The 22,794-nt window shown below is 35.3% G+C and overlaps 1 protein-coding gene across 2 annotated transcripts in view; it reads left to right on the top strand.

Moving 5' to 3' along the window:
* Window positions 1-305: 305 nt before the first annotated feature.
* The window catches only part of EPYC (epiphycan), a 38,007-nt gene continuing 15,518 nt past the window's right edge, over window positions 306-22,794 (top strand). The window contains exons 1-3 of one of the 2 annotated variants that reach the window (XM_038558631.1): window positions 306-441; window positions 840-929; window positions 3,298-3,475. In XM_038558631.1, the coding sequence (XP_038414559.1) occupies window positions 3,311-3,475 (165 nt within the window). In that variant the 5' untranslated portion in view covers window positions 306-441; window positions 840-929; window positions 3,298-3,310. Of the gene's footprint in view, window positions 442-839; window positions 930-3,283; window positions 3,476-22,794 lie in introns of both variants that reach the window. The other variant, XM_038558632.1, reaches the window with a different exon arrangement.

Raw genomic sequence — 22,794 nt, 5'->3', positions numbered from 1 at the left:
ATGCACAATTTAGAACCAGACTCCGGGACTTATGTAAAGCCTGCCAACGTACATGACACAAGTTCCGTCTTCCTCTAGAATTTTGCAGTGTGAGTGGAGGTGAAAATGGAAGTTAACACAAATGTGTTTTCTCTCCAAACCTATCATAATTCTGAGTTTCACAAACCATGTCAGGTAGCAGGAGCCTACAACAAATCTTGTATTCTGTGGGAAAATGTTTTTATGTAATTTGATTTGTTTGGCTCTGATAGATAAAAGAGAGAAAAAGGAGCCTCTTTTTCAAACCACTCAGATCATATTTATGCATTGTTTGAGGACAACTTTTTTTTTTTTTTGTACATGGGCATGCAGAGGGTTTATTGTTTCATTGCTCTCAGAGCATTCTAAGCAATCAAAATAATTTGGATTTTTTTTCTTGTTACTTATCCAACATTAAAACAGGTAAGGCTTTTGCAACATTACTGAATTTCTTCTAACATTAATGAAAAGTGAAGAAAATAATTCAAGACATGCAAGGAAAACTATTTCTTATTAGAATAATTCTAACATATTCATCTATAGTATCACTGTATACATTAACTTTTCCTTAATTGGTGAAGTTTTTATAGATGAAATATATTAAAACCAACTTTTTCCATTTAAAATATTGAAGGTGGCACATTGGCAATTATAACTCCTTTAATATAATTTCAAGAGCTCTATACACTATGTCATTTGGATTCTATTGCTTATTTTGAGTGACTATAAAGTAATTTGGGGGTTTTAAAGACTGAGAAGCATTTCTCAAGGTTAGCTTTTCCAAACAGAAAATTGAGTGTTATAAATTCCACCTCCCACAGACCAGAATTCACAACCATTGGTCAGGGGCAAATACTACTGGCTCTGCGTCTTCAGTCACTTCATGCCATTTCACCAAGTGGGAGCCAAAGGTAAGTTTTTACACTTGCTTTCTTCTTGGGTTTAGAGACTTTTTTTTTTCTACTATAGTAACCTTTTAAAAAATAATTCAACTTGCTTTAATATCTCAGGGTGAATTTGATTCAATGGACTAGGCTTAACTTCGCTATTTGATATTTTTATTATTCTTGGAAAATCCAAAAATTTGAATTAGCTCAGGAATTAATAACATACAGTAAAACAGTTGATCTTAATAGTCAGGATAGATGCCAATAAAATTATAGTAGTTTCCAATATATTCCTTAAATCGAGTGCCCTGACATAGACCATGTTTCTTGACAGTATAGACCGGCACTATTGATTAGTATTGATTGAAATATTATGCAAAAGAAGAAAAAGGGGAGAGTTCAGGTGTTTTAAAAATATACTAATGATCACATGGGAATTATGCATTTGACCTGTCTTATTAAGATATATGTTTTAAAGTTTTATATAAGCATAATTTTCAAAATATGACATGGAGTGAAGTGCACACCAAATTCAAAGTTTCAACAAACACACTTATTAAATGTTAGGATAGTTACTTGAAGAAGAAAAATCCTTTTTAAACTACACATACATAGGGGTTCTTCATAGTTTTAGAGTTTGCACAGACTTTCTTACTGCTGATAGCTCTAAGGGATGATCACAATGCAAATAAACTCTAAGAATGTAGACACTTATAATCAGATACAGAGCATGAAGTGAGAAAAATAATCAGCAAGTGCATAATTACTTTGAACAATGAAAGTTGCCAGAAATGGAGAAGGAAAATATTTTTTCTAGGTTAGTGGTGGCCACTGTGAATGCCTCCCACTTGAAAATGGAAGAATGGTTCCTAGAAGATTTGTAAATCACATGTTTGATTAAGTAGGACTTTTTGTTGTTGACTGGTCACAGCAGTTCCAAATCTGCAGTCCTGCAGAGAGCCCTGCAAAGGCAGGTAAAATAGAAGCCTAGTTTACCCAGTGTGAATGAAAAAAATGATTTAAAGAAAGCATAGGAGGGAAGAAAAAGGAGCTCCTTGTACTGTGTCTTATTCTCAGAGGGATTTCATATCCTTCTGCCTAAACCTGCTTCATAAAGACTTTCTTTCAAGTAACTGAAGGTCAGTTTGTCTGCCGGTGCATTCAAGTTTAAAAGTAATATTTATCATGAATTCCCTTTTACATGTGTGCATAGGTACCAAGACCGTAGTTACTGTTCTTGAAGTAAGCCTAAGAAGTGTTTCCAAAATACAAAACCTTTAAAATTAGACATGCTTGTTAAAAACTTTTACAAATGCTTTGCTTCCTCAATAAATGATCACCAGGTAACATTTTTGATGGGCCCAACTTAGATGTTTAAAATTAAACATGAGAGACTTCTTTTTCTAAACGAAACTGTATTCAAAGGAGTACATGGAGAACTAAAATAATTAAAATTACAAATATTATTATACATATATACATGTATATGTATAACATATTATATATACTATAAATAAAATTATAAGATTTTGATTGAATCTCTCCCAAAACCAGGATTATAATCATGGAAAATAAGAATTAGAAATCAAAAGACTTTTTAATCCAAGTGTGTAGAAATCCTCCTGTAAGGAAATCTTACCAAATAGTGTCTTTTAGACATGGATTCCTATTGATTCTGAGTTCAAAGCTCAGATGGCTATTAAGAATTGAAATAAAACACTGAGCACTAAAGGAAAAATAATTGTCTTTTCTGCTCCATTTAGCTAAGAATAAGTTTTGAAAAATATTGCATGAAATATTGATTTATACATACATTAAATTATATATACATTAATGATACCCAGAGACAACAAGGAAGTAATAGGAAAAAAAAAACTTTCATTATTTTGTCTGTAAAAAGCCATTGGCTTGAATGTACAAAAAAACAGTTGAGTCCAGTTAGATCACTAGCCAAACCTGTTTTGGTTTCCTCATCTGTAAAATGGAGTGACAGTTCCAGTCTTCCTTCTCCTTCTCCTTCCTACATCCCAGAGTTGATGAAAGAAACTTAATGTTTAGTAAAAGGTAAAGCTCTAATGAATGCAAAGTTTTTGTCAATAAGTGTATCACAATATTTCCACATCCCATTTTCTCTGTGTTTCTCTATGAAATAAACTTAATTTCACTGTAATTACAGTATCTACTATAAAAACGTAGATAGGTTTCTGAATTAATTTGAGCATCGGTATCAATAATCTTCAGAATCTACACAATTTCATGTGTTATGCTTATAAATGATCTGTGTAAGCTTGAGCTCTAAGCACTCATATTGATTTATCATTCCTGTTTAGTGAAAAGTCTTCATGAGTTATTATCAATTAAATATTTATACATTTTAGTATTTTTTGATTAGGAAAGCTTGAAAAATGAAAATGCTAGCAAGGCTCATTCTGGGACTTGTCATCTTTGATGCTGCTGTGACTGCTCCAACTCTGGAACCCATCAACTATGACTCAGAAACGTATGATGCCACTTTGGAAGACCTGGATAATTTGTACAACTATGAAAACATACCTATTGGTCAAGCTGAGGTAACTGATTGGTCCCACTCTTGAGACTTAAAAGCATGCATATGGGGAATTACTGAGTTTGTTCCTTTCAAATAGATTTTTATTTGTAAATAGAGATGTTCTAGCTTAATAATTTCATATGAATCTTTTCTCCAGAATCTGTTCAATCTGTTGTTGAAAGTTAACATTGGGACACTCTTTTGCTTTCTCAAAGTTCACTTCATTTCCTTTACATCTTCTTGTAAAATTAAAACAACAACAACAAAAGAGTTTCTAGCAAGTTAGAAGAGAAAATTAGAAGAAAATGCAGTCAATAAGGAAGAGTGGAGATAATATACATGCAATGATGAGAAAGTTGGGGAAGTTTGGAGCAAAGGAAAAAGATGTGAGATTAAAATAAATTAAGAGAAAATAAAAAGAATGCAAAGAAAGGATGATGATTTGGAACTCCACTGCATTCCAAGAGTGAATGTGCTTTCTGAAATGACTGATTATCTCTCAGCAGTAATGTAGGCATTGGCAAGGTTACAGCCCATTACATAAATCTGATATGACATATTTCTAATTAAATGTTAGACTTTTTACATAACTAAAGGATACAGACTAATTTTTTCTGAATCAGAAAACAAACAGACCTTGAAATGTTAGAGTGTAATTAATGTACAACATTGACAAAAACTAATTAAGTAGAAATCAACCAAAAGGGAAATTACATCACCTTTACAGGATCATAACATATTTTGGGCAGTCATTCAAGTGTAAATCTTCCTAGAATATTACTTTTGATAACTAGGGAAATAAAATATTTAGACAAAAGCATATATTCAAATGGAACTTAGTTCTATATTAAGAGGATAAACCTTCTTGTTGCTTATGTTGCTTGATGAAATTCAAGAATCAAATTTTCACAATACGATAGTTTTCACATCTTCTCCCAGACTCCATTTTCCTTTCCATCTTCCTCTATTTTGTCTTCACTCTCCCCTGCCTGGCCTCCACTCCTTCTTTGTCTCCCTTTTTCTCGTTCTGTCTTGTTAGTAAAGTCTTAGGTTTATCAGAAGACCATTTTTTTTTTCTGCCATGTTGTGATTCTATTTTTCAGGTCTTTTTTCACTGTTTGATTCATTATGCTGTACATCTTCTGTTACGTTAATGGCATGTTCTGTTGAGTGTATGCTCATTAATACCAGACTTGCTGTACGTGACCTCCATACCTTCAACCTAATGCATCAGCGGAGAATATAAGGAGAAACTTTTTCAGGGCTGAACTCATCTGCCCTGCTCCTTTTCCCATTGAATAAATATTTTTTTAAAAAAGACCAAGTATGTATCTGCAGTTATCTACAGAACTAAATATTGTAGTTTAAATTTACTTGTCATTTCTTCAAAAGATATTTCATAGGATCAAGAGGCTTGGCAAGTACAGTAAGTGAATCTTCTGTTTTGGGTAGGCCTGGGAGTGGATGCTAGGAAGTGCTCAAGGCTGCCCCAGATAAATTGTGAAAGCGACCAGCTTTATCTGAAGACTTCTTTAAAGCTGTTGCTTGCTGTCAGAAGCCCTTTTTTAATTGGAGTTTGATTTGCCAACATATAGTATAACACCCAGTGCTCATCCCATCAAGTGCCCCCCTCAGTGCCCATCACCCAGTCACCCCATCCCCCTGCCCACCTCCCCTTCCACTAACCCTTGTTTGTTTCCCAGAGTTAGGAGTCATGTTTTGTCACCCTCTCTGATCTTTCCCACTCATCTTCTCTCCTTTCTCCTATAATCCCTTTCACTATTTTTTATATATACCCCGTATGAATGAAACCCCTTGATTGTCCTTCTCCGATTGACTTACTTCACTCAGCATAATACCCTCCAGTTCCATCCCTGTCGAAGCAAATGATAGGTATTCGTGGTTTCTAATGGCTGAGTAATATTCTGTTGTACATATAGACCACATCTTTATCCATTCATCTTTTGATGGATACCAAAGCTCCTTCCACAGTTTGGCTATTGTGGACACTGCTGCTATGAACATTGGGGTGCAGGTGTCCTGGCATTTCACTGCATCAGTATCTTTGGGGTAAATCCCCAGTAGTGCAACTGCTGAGTCATACGGTAGCTCTATTTTTAACTCTTTGAGGAACCTCCACACAGTTTTCCTTTTTGATGAACAGATATTCTCATGAGATTGTGAAGTTCTTTCTGCCATCAAGAAATTTAAGCTAGTAAGTGTATAGAGAGAAATATAATTTAGTATTATATTTAGTATTTCCTCAGTATTTGCTTATTCTGATAGCAAACTTCTTGCAAGGTACCAAATACGTGGCATTGTACCCACTTACCTCATTCAGGCTTCCTTAATTTTCACACTGGCCTAGCCAAACCCAGTATTCTTAACAACTGAGAGCTCCAGGGAGCTACTAAATAATCTCTTGTTGCTAATGGAAATACGTAAGTTATCCCGGGTTTCATAATCTTTTGTGATGAAGTCAACATCAGAAAACCAGTGTATAGATACATGATACACATATATACATATACCCATGCTATAATGAAAACATAATACATTTAAAAACTATGCATATTTTTAACCAAATTGGCACAGTAGCAAAATTCAATTAGCCAACCTACTCACCCACCACCTATAAAAAAAAGAGATAAAAACAATATGATATAATAAATAAAATAACATGAGGAACAAAATTCAGAACATCATCTCAGATCTTAACAAATCATTAATGTGAATTCCTTTATAAACAAAGAACTAATAAACAATTCCTTATGGAAAAATGTAAAATAAAGCCAATGAATCCAGCCATGTGAATGGACTCTAGAATGCAATTACTTATGATATGAATTTCTTGAATTTAGTCCTGGAAATTCAGATTCTGATAACTCCTGATAACCTTATTTATCTCACCTTTAGAAATTAAGAGCAAGTGTTTAATACATTCTCGATCCTAAGTGATACTTTTTGCATGAACACTGGTAACATACCGGTGTGGTTGATGAAAAAATTCATGGTAAACAAAGCACATGGAGAGTACTGAAACTAGGCTCCTTTATTTTTTGTTCTCAAAGCCAAGAGTCTGGTTCTGCCTATCTTAGCCTAGAGTTTATCATCTATAGAAAAGACAGCTTTAATAGTTTAAAATTACAAATTTATAGAAAAATTGAACAATGCTTCTAAAATATATGACAGTCTCTTTCTTCTAAATTTTAAGGCTTGGCATTGTAGGCCAATATAGTAGACCCTCTAGACTAAATAATTAATCCTTAAGGCCTCTGACATATGAGGTAGGCAGAATTTTAAGATGTACCTGAAATGTCCCATCCCCTAGTATGTCCACACCCTCTATAATCCTTAACAACATGGATATATTGGGATATCACTCCTATAATTAGGTTATTTTATATGGCACAACTGAAATTTAAAAAGGGAAGTTCTCTTGCTTGGCTTGACCTATATTTATGCTCCCTTTCTGTTTTAAATTCTTTTTAAATTAGAATTCAGTTAGCCAACATATAGTATATCATTAATTTCAGATGGAGTGTTCCATAACCCCCCCAGCTGCATATAACACCCAGTGTTTATCACATCCTGTGCCTTCCTTCATGCCCATCACCCAGTTACCCCATTCCCTGACCCACTTCTCTTCCAGCAACCCTTAATTTGTTTACTATAGTGGGTCTCTCATGGTTTGTCTCCCTCTCTGATGACTTCCCATTCAGTTTTCCCTCCCTTTCTCTATGATCCTCTGCATTGTTTCTTATATTCCACATATAAGTCAAACCATATGATAATTGTCTTTCTCTGATTGACTTATTTCGCTCAGCGTAATACCCTCCAGTTCCATCCATGTTGATGTAAATGGTAAGTATTCATCCTTTCTGATGGCTGAGGAATATTCCATTGTATACTCATGCCCCCTTTAAAATGGTGTCTTGAGGTCAGGGTCAAGTTTTGCAGCATGAGAGAAATTCAAGGCGAGGGAAATTATCTGTTGCTGGCTTTGAAGATGGATGGGTCCGCATAGCAAGGAGTGCAGGAAGTCTCTAAATTTTGAGAGAAGCAACAGCCAGTGAGCACATGAAAACCACATACTATAGATCCAAGGAACACAGAGCACCACATGAGCTCACAGCCCTGGCCATTACCTTGATTTTGGCCTTGTGAGAGCCTGAGTAGAGAACCTAATCAGGCCATCTCTGGACTTCTGACCCACAGAAACTGTTAAAAAAATGAATATAGTTTAAAGCTGCTAAATGTATGGCAATTTGTCAGGCAGCCAGAGCAAACTAATACAATATGCCATAATTATGTTTTTTTCCTGAAAACCAAATTTGAATTACACTGCTGCAAGGCTTGCATTTATGAATCCAGTGATTTATTTAACAATGAGCCAAATTACTACCCGCCCCCCCCAGCCCTGGAGTTAGAATCGCAACAGAGCTTTGTTGATTTCTACTGCTGATAGGATATTCATTACCTCCCTAGTGATTGGAAAGGGTCATGAAAGAATTTCTGGGTTTGAAAATCTTATGTAATGATAGTACTCCAGATTGCTGACTTAAACAATGATTTCTGGTGATTTAGAATATCCAAGCTCTGCTAGATTTGATGTTAAGAGCAGATCTTAGGCCCAGCAATTCCATCATGATACTCTATGTTACCCAGTGAATAATGGATAAATTTGCTGGTATAACATAAAATTTCTGAGTTTTTTTGCTTAGCTTTTATTTTACTTTAATGATATAAGAAGGAATGGATATAACCCATAAGACCAAAATAGGAACTTTTTGCTTTCTGATGAATATTAGTTGAGCATGTATTATATGCCAAATATTATTCTAGGCTTTCATGTGCATTATTTCATTTCTGACAACAAAACTAGGAAATGCTATTGTCATTTTCATTGAATAGATGAGAATATTGAGGTAAAGAGAAAGTAAGTGACTAAGATTATAGTTACTAATGACATATAATTATAGTGAAACTATCTTCTCATATCAGAAAATAATTTCCAGCAGATGAATAAAAAATTCTATTATCTCCCCTCCATTCTCTACCAGGTTCCAAATTGTTCTTTTAACTTGGCATCTGTTTTAGTTGAACTGAACCCTGGTGCTCCCACACTACTAAAGGAGAAAGAAAGCATTGTTCTATGGGTGAATAATGTAAACTGGAAGTAACCTTTATAGATAGACTTACCTAATTACTGTAATACAGAATGGCTTAAGACTAACTACTTCAAAGAATAAATGTAGATAGTCATTCTCCAACATAGTATATGTATGTCATGGGCTATCTATCTAATCTGTATATAGATTTATAAAAATCATACTTATTGGGTGGTTTGGAATGCAGGGAAATATTTCGCTATTTTCCTTGAAGATTTCATAAGTTCAAAATTTGGTATCCTTTGAGTGACTTAAATTGAGACTGTGTCTTGAATAAGGTAGGTATTTGGTGTTTTCAGTTTCATAGTAGTTTTGGGGTTATTGATTTTTCATTTCTCTGAAATCTAAGAGAAACACCTCCTGCCCATGAGTTATTTCTTTTCCCCAGAAAAGTGACCATATTAATATTTATGGAGGATATGAACCTACCATTCCTGCAGGAAATTCTCCTTTGCTCCACCCAGTCAGACTTATCCTGTCCTACACTATCTTACTTATATGTAGTTAATTTTACTTACTTGAATCTGCAGTGTCCCTGCATCTTCAATAGACAACATGAATAGTTTTACTTCAGAACCCTGTGGAACACTTGTTTGTATTTAATGTAGGACAGTGTGAAGGGCATTTGCAATGATCCCATACAATGCTCTTCAAGAGGATATGGATTAGGAATTGTCCAAATGGGTTGCAAGTTTTAAGAAAGTTGCTTATTTTCTGGGCCCTACATCTTGGAACTAATTGTGCTAGTCATTTTGCTCAGAAATCTGGAGCCAGAATTTTTGTCTTATTCTTTCTTCTTTCTTTCTTTTCTTTCCTTCTTCTTTCTTTCTTTTCTTTTTCTCTTTCTCTTTCTTTCTTTCTTTCTTTCTTTCTTTCTTTCTTTCTTTTTCTTTTTCTTTCTGTCTTTTTTCTTTCAAGTTGTATTTATTATGTAGAGAGAGTAAGTGTGAGTAGAGAAAAGGGGGGAGGGAGAGAATCTTCAAGCAGTCTCCTTGCTGAGCAAGAAACCCCAGGCAGGGTTTTATCTCAGGACCCATGAGACCATGACCTGAGCTGAACCAAGAGTTGGATGCTTAACTGAGCCACCCAGGAGCCTCTCCTCATTTTATATTACTTCCCTATCATCCTAATGTCCTTGTATAGACTGAAGCATTACCACAAATGCTTTTAAAAATGCCTTATAAATTTCTGGAATGAGGTGGGGTATACATTCATAAATAAACAGCAATAACAACTGAAAAGGGATATCAATAATAATTGACCAACAGGAAATTTTTTGAAGAGACATGCTTTCCTTGCTATTACTCTCCATTGATCTTAAAATTAGCCTGTTTTTTTCTCTTTCATAAAGAGAATAAGTAGCTAAATTGTTTAAAATCATCCTTATAAAGAAAACTGCCATGGAAACAAATTAATTAAACTTAAAAAATAGCTTTCAGAGATGAAGAACCGGATTCATTAAAGGAATGAAAATTAAATTTAGTGGAGTTGTAGAAATGGACAAAAACTCAGTGAAGGCAGTTGTATTCAGTAACTGTTGAACTTTGGTTTCTTTTCAGTTGTCATCATGGTAATATGGTGCCATGCAAATAATTTTAGAATAAATGTTGATGCCTCTAACACTAGAAATTGCTTAAGTAGAATCAAATTAATTTTGGGTGACTTATAGAAATAATGTTCACTTTGGAAATGATACGTAAAGATATTTTTAATTAGGTTACCTAAATGTAATAGATTGGTAATGCTAACAGGTAGCTTATTTCAAAAACCATCTCTGTAGTTTCTAAACAAAAAGTAATTAAATTAGTAATATTTCTACTATTTATTTCCTCTGATGATGAAGGCATGGAATAATTTTATCCTTATATTTGAAATGATGTCTCTCTTTGGCCAGTTTATACAATACATTTTAAGGTTTCAAACTTATGGTTTGCATATAAAACACTTTTTATTGGAAGAAGTAACTTAGGCTCAACCTGAATTAAATGTTCTTTTCAGAATTTGGCAACAAATAAAAGCTAATCTTCTTCATGGAAGACACTCTGGAGGAAGGGAGGGAAGAATTTTGCTGATGAGCTTTTAATATGGCTGTCTGATTAACTTTCCATATGCTCCTCTCAAAACAGTGTTACACTATTTGAATATTATTTTAAAACTATTAGAAAACTTGAAAAAAATGTAGCAACAAACATACAATCATATAGGCTCATCATATACAACCATATAGGGTCATATAGGAAATGAAAGAACATTGATGGTCTTTGTCAGTGACTTGTTTGTGTTTGAATTATACCTCATTTATGAGACCACAAACACAAGTTAATTCTCATAACTGTCCCTTGAAATGAGAAATTATTCTATTATTATTATTATTATTATTATTATTAAGAACAACTGAGGATCAGAATTTTGCCCAAGGTTATTCAGCTAGTAAATTTCAGAGTAAAATTTAAACCAGATTGTTTTAATGCCAAACCAGAGAGACTTTGGCATTAAAAACTCCCATTATTTTCCTTCTTCTCTTTAATCTTTACTTCTTTTAGCTGTGTCCAATATTGAGGTTTCTTTCCTCTGAAATTAAGTAATTTGATTGTTAGGAATCAGAAAAGCAAGAATTTTCAAGTGATTATAATGAACACAATATCTAAGCATCTGTGTTAGCTGTCAAAGTATTTAAGGGATCGAGAGGTAACACAATACTGAACTGAAAGCTGCTTTGTGAGAAATGTGGGGATTGAGCAGTCTTTGCCAAGCACATTTCTTCCTTTTCCATTTTCAAGATAAAATAGAAAATAAGATAGAGCTTTCATTGCCAGTCTTCATGGTTGCATTCTTTTAGATAATTAATATGGATCACTTAAATCAGTTTGAGCACCAGGCTCACTTTCAGAGAAAAATTCCATTGCACTTTAAGATAACCACACACCATCCTATGAAATCCTTAAGAATACATCTTTAGTAACCCAGGCTGAATGTCTCACTCCTTTTAAAACCTTCAGAAGCCAATTGTTGACATAATCGTAATGACAAGCAATAGCTTCAAGATTTATTATCAACTGTGTGGGACAATTTTGGAAAAAGATAAATGTAAAATTCCATTCTGTTTAACAAAAACTTTAGTCTGTGCTAGAGTGAAAATCCAAATAACATTCTGGATTTCCATTTTCTTTTTTTAATGAGAAGCAGACCTATAATTTAAATATTATCTTTTGAAGGCCTGGCCTTATTGGTTCAGAACTGACTGGCACAGTGAGGATCCTAATTGAAGTGAATATATCGATGAGGACATTTGTTTACCTAACTTGAATTTGCCTGGCATTTAAACAATCAACCCACACACTGCAAAGAATAATGAAAGAAACCACTGGCTTTGGGTGTTTCTCATGTGTACATTTGTTTCATCCTTAAGAAGCACTTTGTCATGGTGTTGATTGACGTGGGTTTTGGATCCAGACTTACTGTGTGTGACTTCTAGGTCTGTACACCAACTGTACAGCCTTGGAAGATCATACAATCCTTCTGAGCTTCAGCTTCCTGCTTATAAGCTACCTTATGATGATTAGGTAAGATAATGCTTGTTAACTGCCTAACTTAGAGCTTGGCACATGGTAAATGTTTAATAAATGTTAGCTTTATCATCAAATCACTCATTCAGTCAATAGCCACTGAAGCTTGGGCACTGTGGTCATGGAAACCTTCAGGAAAGGGATGGAATTTCAGCTGTAATTCAGGTTGACTGCATCGGGCATGAGTTCACTTTACATCTGACATCCCGTCTTCTCTTGAGAGCCAAGGATATTGGGGCAGGGAAATCATACCTGTTCCTCTCTGACCCTCAGTACCTACTTATCTACTCATCTTATAAATTTGCATCTTCAACACAATACAGAAAGTGAAATACACACACACACACACACACACACATATCTGTAGTTACCTGGTGAGACATAAGGCTTCTATGAATTCTGTTACAAAATATATATGCTGAGAAATTGTCCCCAAATATGTCCTCAGTTGAGAATCTCAGACATGTTATTTTAGTTGTGTGTTTATCTATCACAGTATTTAAGGCTACTTACATGAATAAGTATAATAAGCTATAATGTGTACAGCAACAGATAAAGATATATACAGTGAATATTACTATAGAGATAAAATACCCGTTTACATCAACATCTCACAAAAGAATTTCTAAAATTACATAATATAGTCTATATTATAGACTGTAGATATAGTCTGTAGATATCTACAATATCACATCTTATACTATATATGATTGATTATGTATTCTTTTACATTATGACACAAAAAATATGAATTAGGAAAGTAAGGTAAAGAGAAAACAAGAGTTAGGAACATAATATGAAGCCAAGAGTCAGGTACATATATAAAATGCATATTATTTTGTATTATAATACATATAGATACATATAATACTGATTTTTTTCTGGACAATAAGTGTTAGGTTTTAAGAGACCCCATATAAGCTCCTCCTATTGCACTACCTAACTTCAGACCTAGTAGAGTAACAGGAATGAGATTCAGACAAATGAAGTCCAAAATATCTCCTTTACTACCAATAAAGGCTGGGTTGAAATGTATGACTTAGGTATGAAGCAATTATGAGCATCCTAACATAAAATTCCAGAAGTAGATATGCCATCAGTTTTCAGCAACAGTGGTTAACCACCATCCTCAGATTAGTGCCTGATCCAGTAAATCTTAGTGCAGGAAGGGACAAAACAATCTATGCTCTTGACAGGCAGGAAATTCCCCCGAAAAGAGAGGGTGAACACTCAGCCCTAGTATTTTCTCCCACCCACCAATTAGCCTAGTCATTCTTCCTCAGGAAGAGTGAGTAAAGAGGCCAACAGGGGATGTATCCACCCCACCCCCACCCCCGCCCCAAGGATGGTGGCCTTCCAGCCATTAGGCTTAACTACTAAATTCAATATAGCTCTCCCCTTCAACAGAAAAACCCCGATTTTTAGGACAATTGTGGTCCTGCCTTTATGAGACCTACCACCTGCCAACAATCACTCTTAGGTGGCTTCTGGCAGAATGTAGATTTTGATCCCAGAAGCTCTAAAATCGATCCAAGAGCATCAGTGAATTTATCTCAAAGGCCTTCCTGTACCTGAAATTGAAATTTCACTCTCACTTCTATGTTCTACCTCAAATTGTATCAAAGCCACCTTAATAATAGAGCTTAGAAAAGACTCTGAAATGAAATTAAATGCTAAGTAAATACACTCCAATAAAACAATACCAGAAACATAAACGTAACACAAATATGTATGTATTTCCTCCACTTCTATGAAGTTTTGGAGGAAAAATAGAAACTATAGATTAACCTCTCCTGCAAATTAAGTCTGAACTTGCTTAAATCCAAAATGATTATAGTATAAAATCAGAGTTGCTTGACTTTGATTTAAAAATCCAAAAAATTTAAATCTAAATAGTCCTTCTCCTAATTCCTTTTGCTTTATCTTCATCTTACCTGGGTCAAGCTGGACTCTTCCAGTAATGACAACATAAGTGAATTCTTCTAGATACAGGTGTAGTTCCTTCAAGAAGATCCTTTGTTATTAGTTCATTACCAAGTCTCCCATGGCCTTAATATGAAAAAGAATGAGGGATTAAGTGCACATACAGTATTATCACAAAACTAACTCTATTTTAAAGACAAGTTGATCCTGAGTCTCCAAAATAATTAATCTGAGCAAAAGCAGATTCCCCAGAACCAATACATGGTATGGGCAGACCCATACCAAGAAAAGACATGGGGTACCTAAGAAAAATTAGGAGGTGGAAAAAAATCTTGGTTTAGCCTCACCCAGATGTTGGTCAGTTCATGTTTAGTGTCCCTAGTTTGCAAATTTTGAGCTCAAACACTTGGAGAAATCTTCCATCAGGAGTTAAATTATTGCACTGTTTTATTGTTCTTAGAGTAGCTGTTCTTAGAATGTAGTTCCTGAACTGACAATATCAGCATCGCCTGGGAGTTGGTCAGGAATGCACATTTTCAGGTCCCACCACAGACCTAACGAATCAGAAGCCCCAGAGGGCTAGTGATCAGGGACATCACTCCTCCCCGTCATTCTGATAGACCTGTCATTTGAGCAGCACTGAGCCAGGAAACATCCCCTAGTATAATGGCTCTTTTCTCAGAGTAGCATTTGAGATAGTTCTGTTTTCCAGAATGTTTTTAAAACATATGATGGCGGCCAGCCCAGCCACCAGGTCAATCAGAAGTTTTTTCCTCTTTTTGCATGCTCAACTCAAAGTCTTTGAATGCCTATTTTTCTGCTAAGCCCTGGGTTTCTGGCTCCTGATGCTGCTTTATTTATTCTCTCAGGTGACAGATGATCTTGTGAGCAAGAATTTTCAGCTGGTGGGGTTCTCCAGCCTGAAAGCTCTGCCAGTGGCTTCTCCTTGGCTTCCTGCTCCAAAATTCAAGAAATCCAACTCCCAGAGAGCTTTCCGCTCTTCCCCATCTTTTTTTTTTTTTTTTTTTCCCTGAAGAATCAACCTCAGCAGATTCTTGAACTGAGGCTGTTGTGAATGTTTGTAAAGCCTCTGGCCCCCGGAGCACAGTGTAAAACAATCCTTCTATCACATTCTCATCAAGACTTTACTAACCTTTCAAAATTCTGGGACTTAATTAGCATTTCTGTCTTCTACATACTATTCAGTGGAGTACATTTCCCCTCTAGTGTGGTCAACTTTGACTACATATTTGATTCATCTGTAGAGCTTTCAGAAATCCTAATGCCTAGGCCACACCTCCGACTTTTGAAATCAGAATCTCTTGGGATGGGTCAGATCAAGTGTTTGACTTCCCTCGGCTCCTCTTATAGTGTGAGTCAGTTGGTGTTTATTTTTCTTCCTGAATTATTATAATCTGCATTGAATTTGGTCCCCATACTGCCCTAGGACTGTGTGCTACCTGTGTGCCTTCTCTTTTTTTTTCTCATCCAGACTCTTGTTTTTCTAACATAGTCCTATTGATTTTGTCTTGTGGCATCTAACATAGGGAAAGATTAAAAGAAATAGGGGCACGTGGGTGGCTCAGTCAGGTAAGTGGCTGATTCATGATTTTGGCTCAGGTCATGATCTCATGGGTCATGAGATCAAGCCCCCAGTTGGCTCAGTAGGGAGTCTGCTTAAGATTCTCTCCCTCAGCTCCTCCCCCCACTCACCCTCACACTCTCTCAGGTAATAAATAAATATATATTTTTTTAAATGGAAATTAAAGGGACCTGGGTGGCTCAGTCTGCTAAGCATCCAACTCTTAATTTTGCCTCAGATCATGATCTCAGGTTCTGTACTCGGCATAGAGTCTGCTTGGATCCTTGTTACCCCCTCTCCCTCTATGCCTCCCCACTCTCTAAAATAAATAAATAAATAAACAAACAAACTCTTAAAAAACATTTAAGAAGATTCTTGAATTATAAATCTTCTAGAAGTAACACTGTTCAAAAAATTTTTTGGAACCTTTCATATTTTCAAGTTGGGTAATCCTACCCTGGACATTTTCTCCCATCATACTAATATCTCACTAAAGACTGAAACTGACCTGTTATTGTCCTGCCTCTCTTTCAATATGCCTAATTTTCACTAAATCTTTCCCAATTCCACAGATTCATCCTTTTAATACTCCTAAGACAAGTTATGGCTAACCTTGTCTTGAATCTTCCAGGAATAGATAAGCTTACCCTGTATTTATTAAGATACACACACACACACACACACAAAAAAAAAAAAAAAAAAAAAAAAAAAAAAGATCCACACAGACAAGATGGAAATAGTGCAAGAATTATTGGTTGGTAATGTTGTCACCCATCAGTTTGCATACTCACTGGCTTTTGATGTCAATGAGGCCAATATGAGAAGCAGATAGGTGAGCTCTAAAGGATAATCACAGTGACATCATGCCAGTCTTTCTGCTCACATTTAATGTGGGCTTTAAAGAAGTAAAAATATACTCCATTTCTTAACATATACAAGAAGAATAAAGAAAATATGTATAAAAGATATTAAGGCTGGATCAAATTTTCTCATAAGTGTTTTCTTTGGAATTATGATATCAAAACTCTGCTTGAAGACATAAATATGAAAGAAATCAAATCCAGGGCATTTAAGAGAAAAATCCTTCTACTAAAACTATATTGAATCTGTAACATATATGAAGACATAAAGGAGGTTGAAGGGAAATGATATATTTTGGTACTAAGAGAAAAAAAATCATAAAATCAAATATTTTCAAAGCCAATTAACTACTATTCAGCAGTCTTTTACTGGCAGGGTGATTCAATCATAGTAATAATAGCAAAAACCTATGGTCATCAACAAATTTAAAGATTCTGATCCCTTGAAAACAGCTCTTCCTTTACCTTATGGTATTATAGAACTGACTTGCCTAGAGTCCTTTGTTCTGTTCTATGGTCACCAACAATCTTTTGATCATAATTAGCTTCCCAAGTGAGACTACAAAGGCTACAGAGACTATATTGGTGGCAGTAGAAGAATTTAAGTTAGCTTTCTGGGTTAGTACATCTTTTGAATTTGCTTAAAGTAATTCTGACCCTAAAAGATAGTCAGGTTTCTAAATTTGTAAAATTTTTTAAGGCTTTACTACCGAAATTGGATAGTAGAAACAAATTAATTTACTAATTATCCTTTTAAAGGCAATTGGCTATTCACTGATCCTCCCTGGGACATCCTCTATAAATGCATGTATTTTCCTATTCAAAATGTCAATTGTTACCCACTGATAATATATACAATTGTTACCCACTGATAATATATACATCATCATCATCATCATCCTCATTGTCATCATCATCAACATGACTGAATAGCAATTTTATACAGAGAAGTTCTACTTATTAAAAGCCATGGCTCATTATGCTTTCTGAATCAATAAAGTCTGTGTTAGAAGGAACAATTTGCTTTGTGTTAGGATAGGAAAGATTGAAACTTAAAAAAAATTCTAAATTACTCCATCATAAAAAAAAAGGACACAAAAAAAACTAGAGTTTATAAAGTTCCAAATCTCTTGGTTTTCAGTCCAACTTCTTGTTTTCAATTACTGTGATTGACTCTCCCCCAACCCCTATCCTCATGAGATTACTGATTTCAGCCTACACTAAATTGTCCTCCTGGCATCCTTACTTGGGGAACAAGGGCAGTAAGGGGGGAAGGAATGTGAACTGACTTTGTTATTAGATAATGTTTCTAAAGCCTTTGCCAAAGTTATCTACCAATATTATTTGGAGACATTCAATTAGAACTAGATGATACATTTTGTGAGAACTAGGATATTGAAAGTCTATTAAGTTTCTGGAGCCTAGCAGGATGATGGTGAATGGAGACCTTAATAAACTAGGATAAAACCGAAGTAGAATTATTTTCTGGCAACTAAAAATGGAATATTGCCACTTTCTGACAAAAAGGAAAGGAAATGAGAAAATAAACATGTGAACAACAAAATGCTGTAGTCCCAGAAGAGACACAGACTAGAGAGGGTATGATTAAATGAGACTTTCAAATCATCAGCTCTCTTTGCTTTTGCATTAAAATTTTCACTTAAACATTGCATTAAATACAAAAAAGCATTACCATTTAGAGTTATGAATTTATGATGAATCATAATTTATTAGGATAGATTTTTTAAAAACATGAAAGAATTCACATTTTCATAACTACATCCTAGCAAGTCAATATCAAATATTGTGATATTATGATTTTTGAAGTAAATAAAAAGCTGTTAACTAATTTTGATATAGGACTTGTAGATAGTTATATAAATTTATTAACTCTTACTTAATCCAGCTAATAAAATACTAAGTTTTGTAAATAAATAAATTGAAATAACGGTGAATTCATTCAAATGTGGTAGTATACTATTTCAGTAAGTAGTCCACCAAATAAGCAAGCTCAAAGGACAGTTATTTGTAAAAAAGAAATCAGAAAGAAAAGAGTGACAAAAAAATATGCATTTACTTTTTTTCTAATGTCAGTGACGTGCTAGGTAAATCAATCCATAAACGTATTAAAAATTATTCCCTCAGTATGGTTAAGAAATGGATAAGAAAAATTGAAAAAATGTATTTTAGGGCAAGTTACATTAGCAGCAGTAACCATTCCAAAATCCCAATGGCTTTACACAACAAAAATTTATATCTTGCTGACATGACTGTCCAATACAAGTCAATAGATTTTCTGTCCTCCAAGTAGCTACTCAGGGATTCAAACTTCTTTCTTGCTAGAACTTCACCATCTTCACCTTGAGACTTCAAGGTCATAATGGTATCTTCCTTTGACAGATTGAGCAAGTATCCTTGTGCTTCATTAATTTGGGCCAGATGTGCTGCATTACTTCCCTTCTCATTCAATTGGCTAAAGCTCGCCACATGACCCAATCTAGATTCAAAGAAAGTAGAAAATGTAGTTTAGCTGAATGCCCCGGAGGAAAATGAAACTGTGGTAAATACACGGAATTGTCTTAGCCATCATGTTTAACCAGACTAAAGTTTATTCTGACACAATACTTTATTTCTCACAAAGATGAGAATTATGGGGATCCCTGGGTGGCCCAGTGGTTTAGCATCTGCCTTCGGCCTAGGGTGTGATCCTGGAGTCCGGGGATGGAGTCCCACATCAGGCTCCCTGCATGGAGCCTGCTTCTCCCTCTGCCTGTGTCTCTGCCTCTCTTTCTCTGTGTGTGTGTGTCTGTCATGAATAAATAAATAAAATCTTTATTAAAAAAATGAGAAATATAATAAATGCTACTTGAATTTTATAATCCATCTACACCAATGCTATGTGATATTTTTTGTACTTGTCATTCAGGGGAAGACTGAATGGCTGTCAACTGCTCCCATAGGGCAACATGGCCTTGGTGTGATCTTTAGCCTTCAGGATTAGCAACTGACTAACATAATCAGTGATGATCAAATAAGATTTTTGGTTGATGAGTTATTCCATGCAAAAATTATGTGAGGCTTAAAATGTGTACAAGAAGGTTCATTTATGAATCCTTAAAATGATAAGCCTCATTTCCCCAATCTAGAACCCCTCTTTCTCAGAATGCAGGTTCCTAAGAAACCAGGTTACTCAGCAGACATTTATTTGGCTGAGTGCAGAATCAAAATTAAGTATAGCAAGCAGTCTGAGGCAGCACTAATTAGATGCAAATCTTGGCCTAACTACTTAGAAATTCTGTGACCTCTAGCAATTTATTTGGTCCTCCCGCCTCCTGTCCTCAGTTTACAAATCTATTATATGTGCACGATTATTGCACCTTCTACAGATTTCTTCTGATAATTACACATGAATCAATGGAAAGAACGTAACAGTTTCTCACATAGTGAATATTCAATCCATGCCAGTTAATTTTCATCTGGTCCCTGATGAGATCCAGTAAAACTTCTTTTCATATCAGAGATGATCTCTTTAGTGACTTTGGTATATATTCAACAAATTTAATATTTCTTTGCTCCAAACAATGCTGGTAACAATAATAAACCATTCTTTCCTGAACTTGATTTTTTTTAGCCTGCCACTCTCTTCACTTTTTTTTTTTCTTTAGCTGTACTAATATCACTAGTAAGTCAAGAGTCAGGAAGCTGCTCCCAAACGCTTGGGAGGAATGCTCTTTTCTTGTGCTTTTTTTTTTTTTTAAGATTTTATTTATTTATTCAGAGACAGAGAGAGGCAGAGACATAGGCAGAGGGAGAAGCAGGATCCCTGAAGGGAGATTGATGAGGAACTCGATCCCAGGACCCTGGGATCACGATCTGAGCCAAAGGCAGATGCTCAACCAGTGTGGCAGCCAGGTGCCCCTTCTTGTGCATTTTTAAGGTCAGTTTTATATCATGAGAACAACCTAAAGTAACTTCAATTTCTTGGAATGGAAACCTCACTGTGACTCTATCCTAGACCCTATTCATATCTACAATTAAAACTGCATTATTTTTTCTATTCTAATAGAAACAATGATCTCTTCATCCTTAAGTGAAAATCAATGAGTCAACAAGAATCTCAGTGTATACATACTTTTACTTTCTTTTTCTACATGGATTTACTGAACTGTCAATAAAGCTGTTAAAAAATAAAATAAGAATGGGGAAAAAATGAGGAATGTTGGGAATTCCAAGTAGAGCAACTAGTACATGCAAATGTCTTATAGAACAAGGAGCATAAGAAATTACAGATAATCAGTGCAGCAGAAGAGCCCAGTTGGTATGAAATGGAGGAAGAGGACGCTAGAAGGGTCAAGCCATGCAGGACTTTGTAAGTCAAAGAGTTTTGAATTTATTTTATTTTTTTAAAAGATTTAAAAAAAATAAAAAAATAAAAGATTTTATTTATTTATTCATGAGAGACACAGAGAGAGAGAGAGAGGCACAGACACAGGCATAGGGAGGAGCAGGCTCCATGCAGGGAGCCTGATGAGGGACTCATCCCAGGTCTCTAGGATCACACCCTGGACTGAAGGTGGCGCTAAACCACTGAGCCACTGGGGCTGCCCAAATTTATTTTAATAATAATAGCAAACATAAAATAAAAATAGCAAAAAAGAAAATAGCAAATAATAATAGTAAATTTCCATGGCGCTTAACTATGTGTAGTAACATTTTCATCCTAACACAGCTGTACTATATACTATATATACCAGGATTTTACAGATGGAGAAACTGAGGTCCAGGAGGTAAAGTAACTCACCCAAAGCCTCAGAGGTAGGCTAAAGTCATGCTCATGTTATCAGAATCCTTCCTCTTAACCAATAATGTTTCTGTGCTTCTGCAAGGCCACTGTTCTTGTGTATTAAGAACAATAAAAAAGCCATTTGAATATTTTAAGCAGAGGTTGACATAATCAGCTTTGTCTTTTTAAGAGCTTATTCTCATTATTGAGTGAATGTATAATGGAAGAAGTGCCAACTTCCTGTAAGTAGACTACTGTATTCCCAGCAAGACAGGGTAGTGACTTAGATTATGGTGATGGTGTTGGACACAGAAAAAAAAAGAAAAAAAGAAAAAAAAGGTTCTGGATTGCTTACATGGAGTCAAGGCTGCGTGGGGTGCAGAGGCTGAAGCAGGTCTGATGATTCTTCTTGGCACTATTATCACTCCAATCTGACATTTGCTGATACTTCGCTCTACAGGTCGCTCTATGGGCCAAGCATTTGTCATCTCTGGAATAGACATACTCTTTCAGGGGCATGGAGTACACTCCTAAACACAGTCTACCATGACATAAACTATCTATAGTTCTAAAGCCTGGTAAAAAGGTGAAAGAAATAGACAACTTATTACAAATAAGTCAACTCAGAGATATGCCCTGATGGTCCTATGTTGAGAAGATATGCAAGCACAGTGGTGGCCAAGTCCAAGGCCATATGCAGGAGTGATCCTTTGTATTTATTGTGTTTGCAAAATTCAAGTAAATATAATAAGTATTGGCTTAAAACAATTCAGTAGGAGTCAGATCAGAGTAAAACAAGGAGGTAAAAGGAAAAATAATGGAGGGGAATTTGGGAAGGATGGATATCTATATCAGAGTCCTCGTTATATCTGCATTTGAGTGTTGCCAGTTGTAGCTTGAGAAAAAGGGGCTGGGATGTTTTCTGGCCATTTGTGTTTATTCCCAAATTTAGGCTTCTGTAGCATAAGCATAAAAGTCAGCCACATGGAGAGCCAGGTGGTCATACTTCCTTGGCTTCATTTCTTTGCTTGCATTGCCTTACAGCTTCATAACACAGTATGAAAATTGTTAAAAGAAAAAGAAAAAAAAAAAAGACAGAAGCCTAAATCATTTCTATTCAATAGTGAGAATAAATGCATCTGCGATTCGAAAAGCTTACCAGGAACAGCATTTTGAGTTTACAGTTTTGGGATTTCGCTGAACTGAAAAAGCATTCTTTCTCCTTGGTCTTCAAAATTGTTCAACGTTCACATTTTATTAGCAAGTAAGCATGAACAAAACAGGTTCTGATAAACACAAAAGCTGGTTTTGCTTCATTATATCAGATGACAAGTGAGATCTTACAGCTTCACATCAGATCAGTGGAAAAACAATTATCTGTAGAAAGTATGTGCAAACATTTTCCCTACAAAGCTGAAGATTCAAGGCGACGTGTCTGGAATGTGTTTCTCCCTTT

Source organism: Canis lupus, chromosome 15 (assembly GCF_011100685.1).
Source record: "Canis lupus familiaris isolate Mischka breed German Shepherd chromosome 15, alternate assembly UU_Cfam_GSD_1.0, whole genome shotgun sequence".
In the NCBI taxonomy this organism is placed as follows: domain Eukaryota; kingdom Metazoa; phylum Chordata; class Mammalia; order Carnivora; family Canidae; genus Canis; species Canis lupus.
The sequence above is the reverse complement of the archived record's forward strand: the minus strand, read 5'-3'. Positions and strand labels throughout refer to the sequence as shown.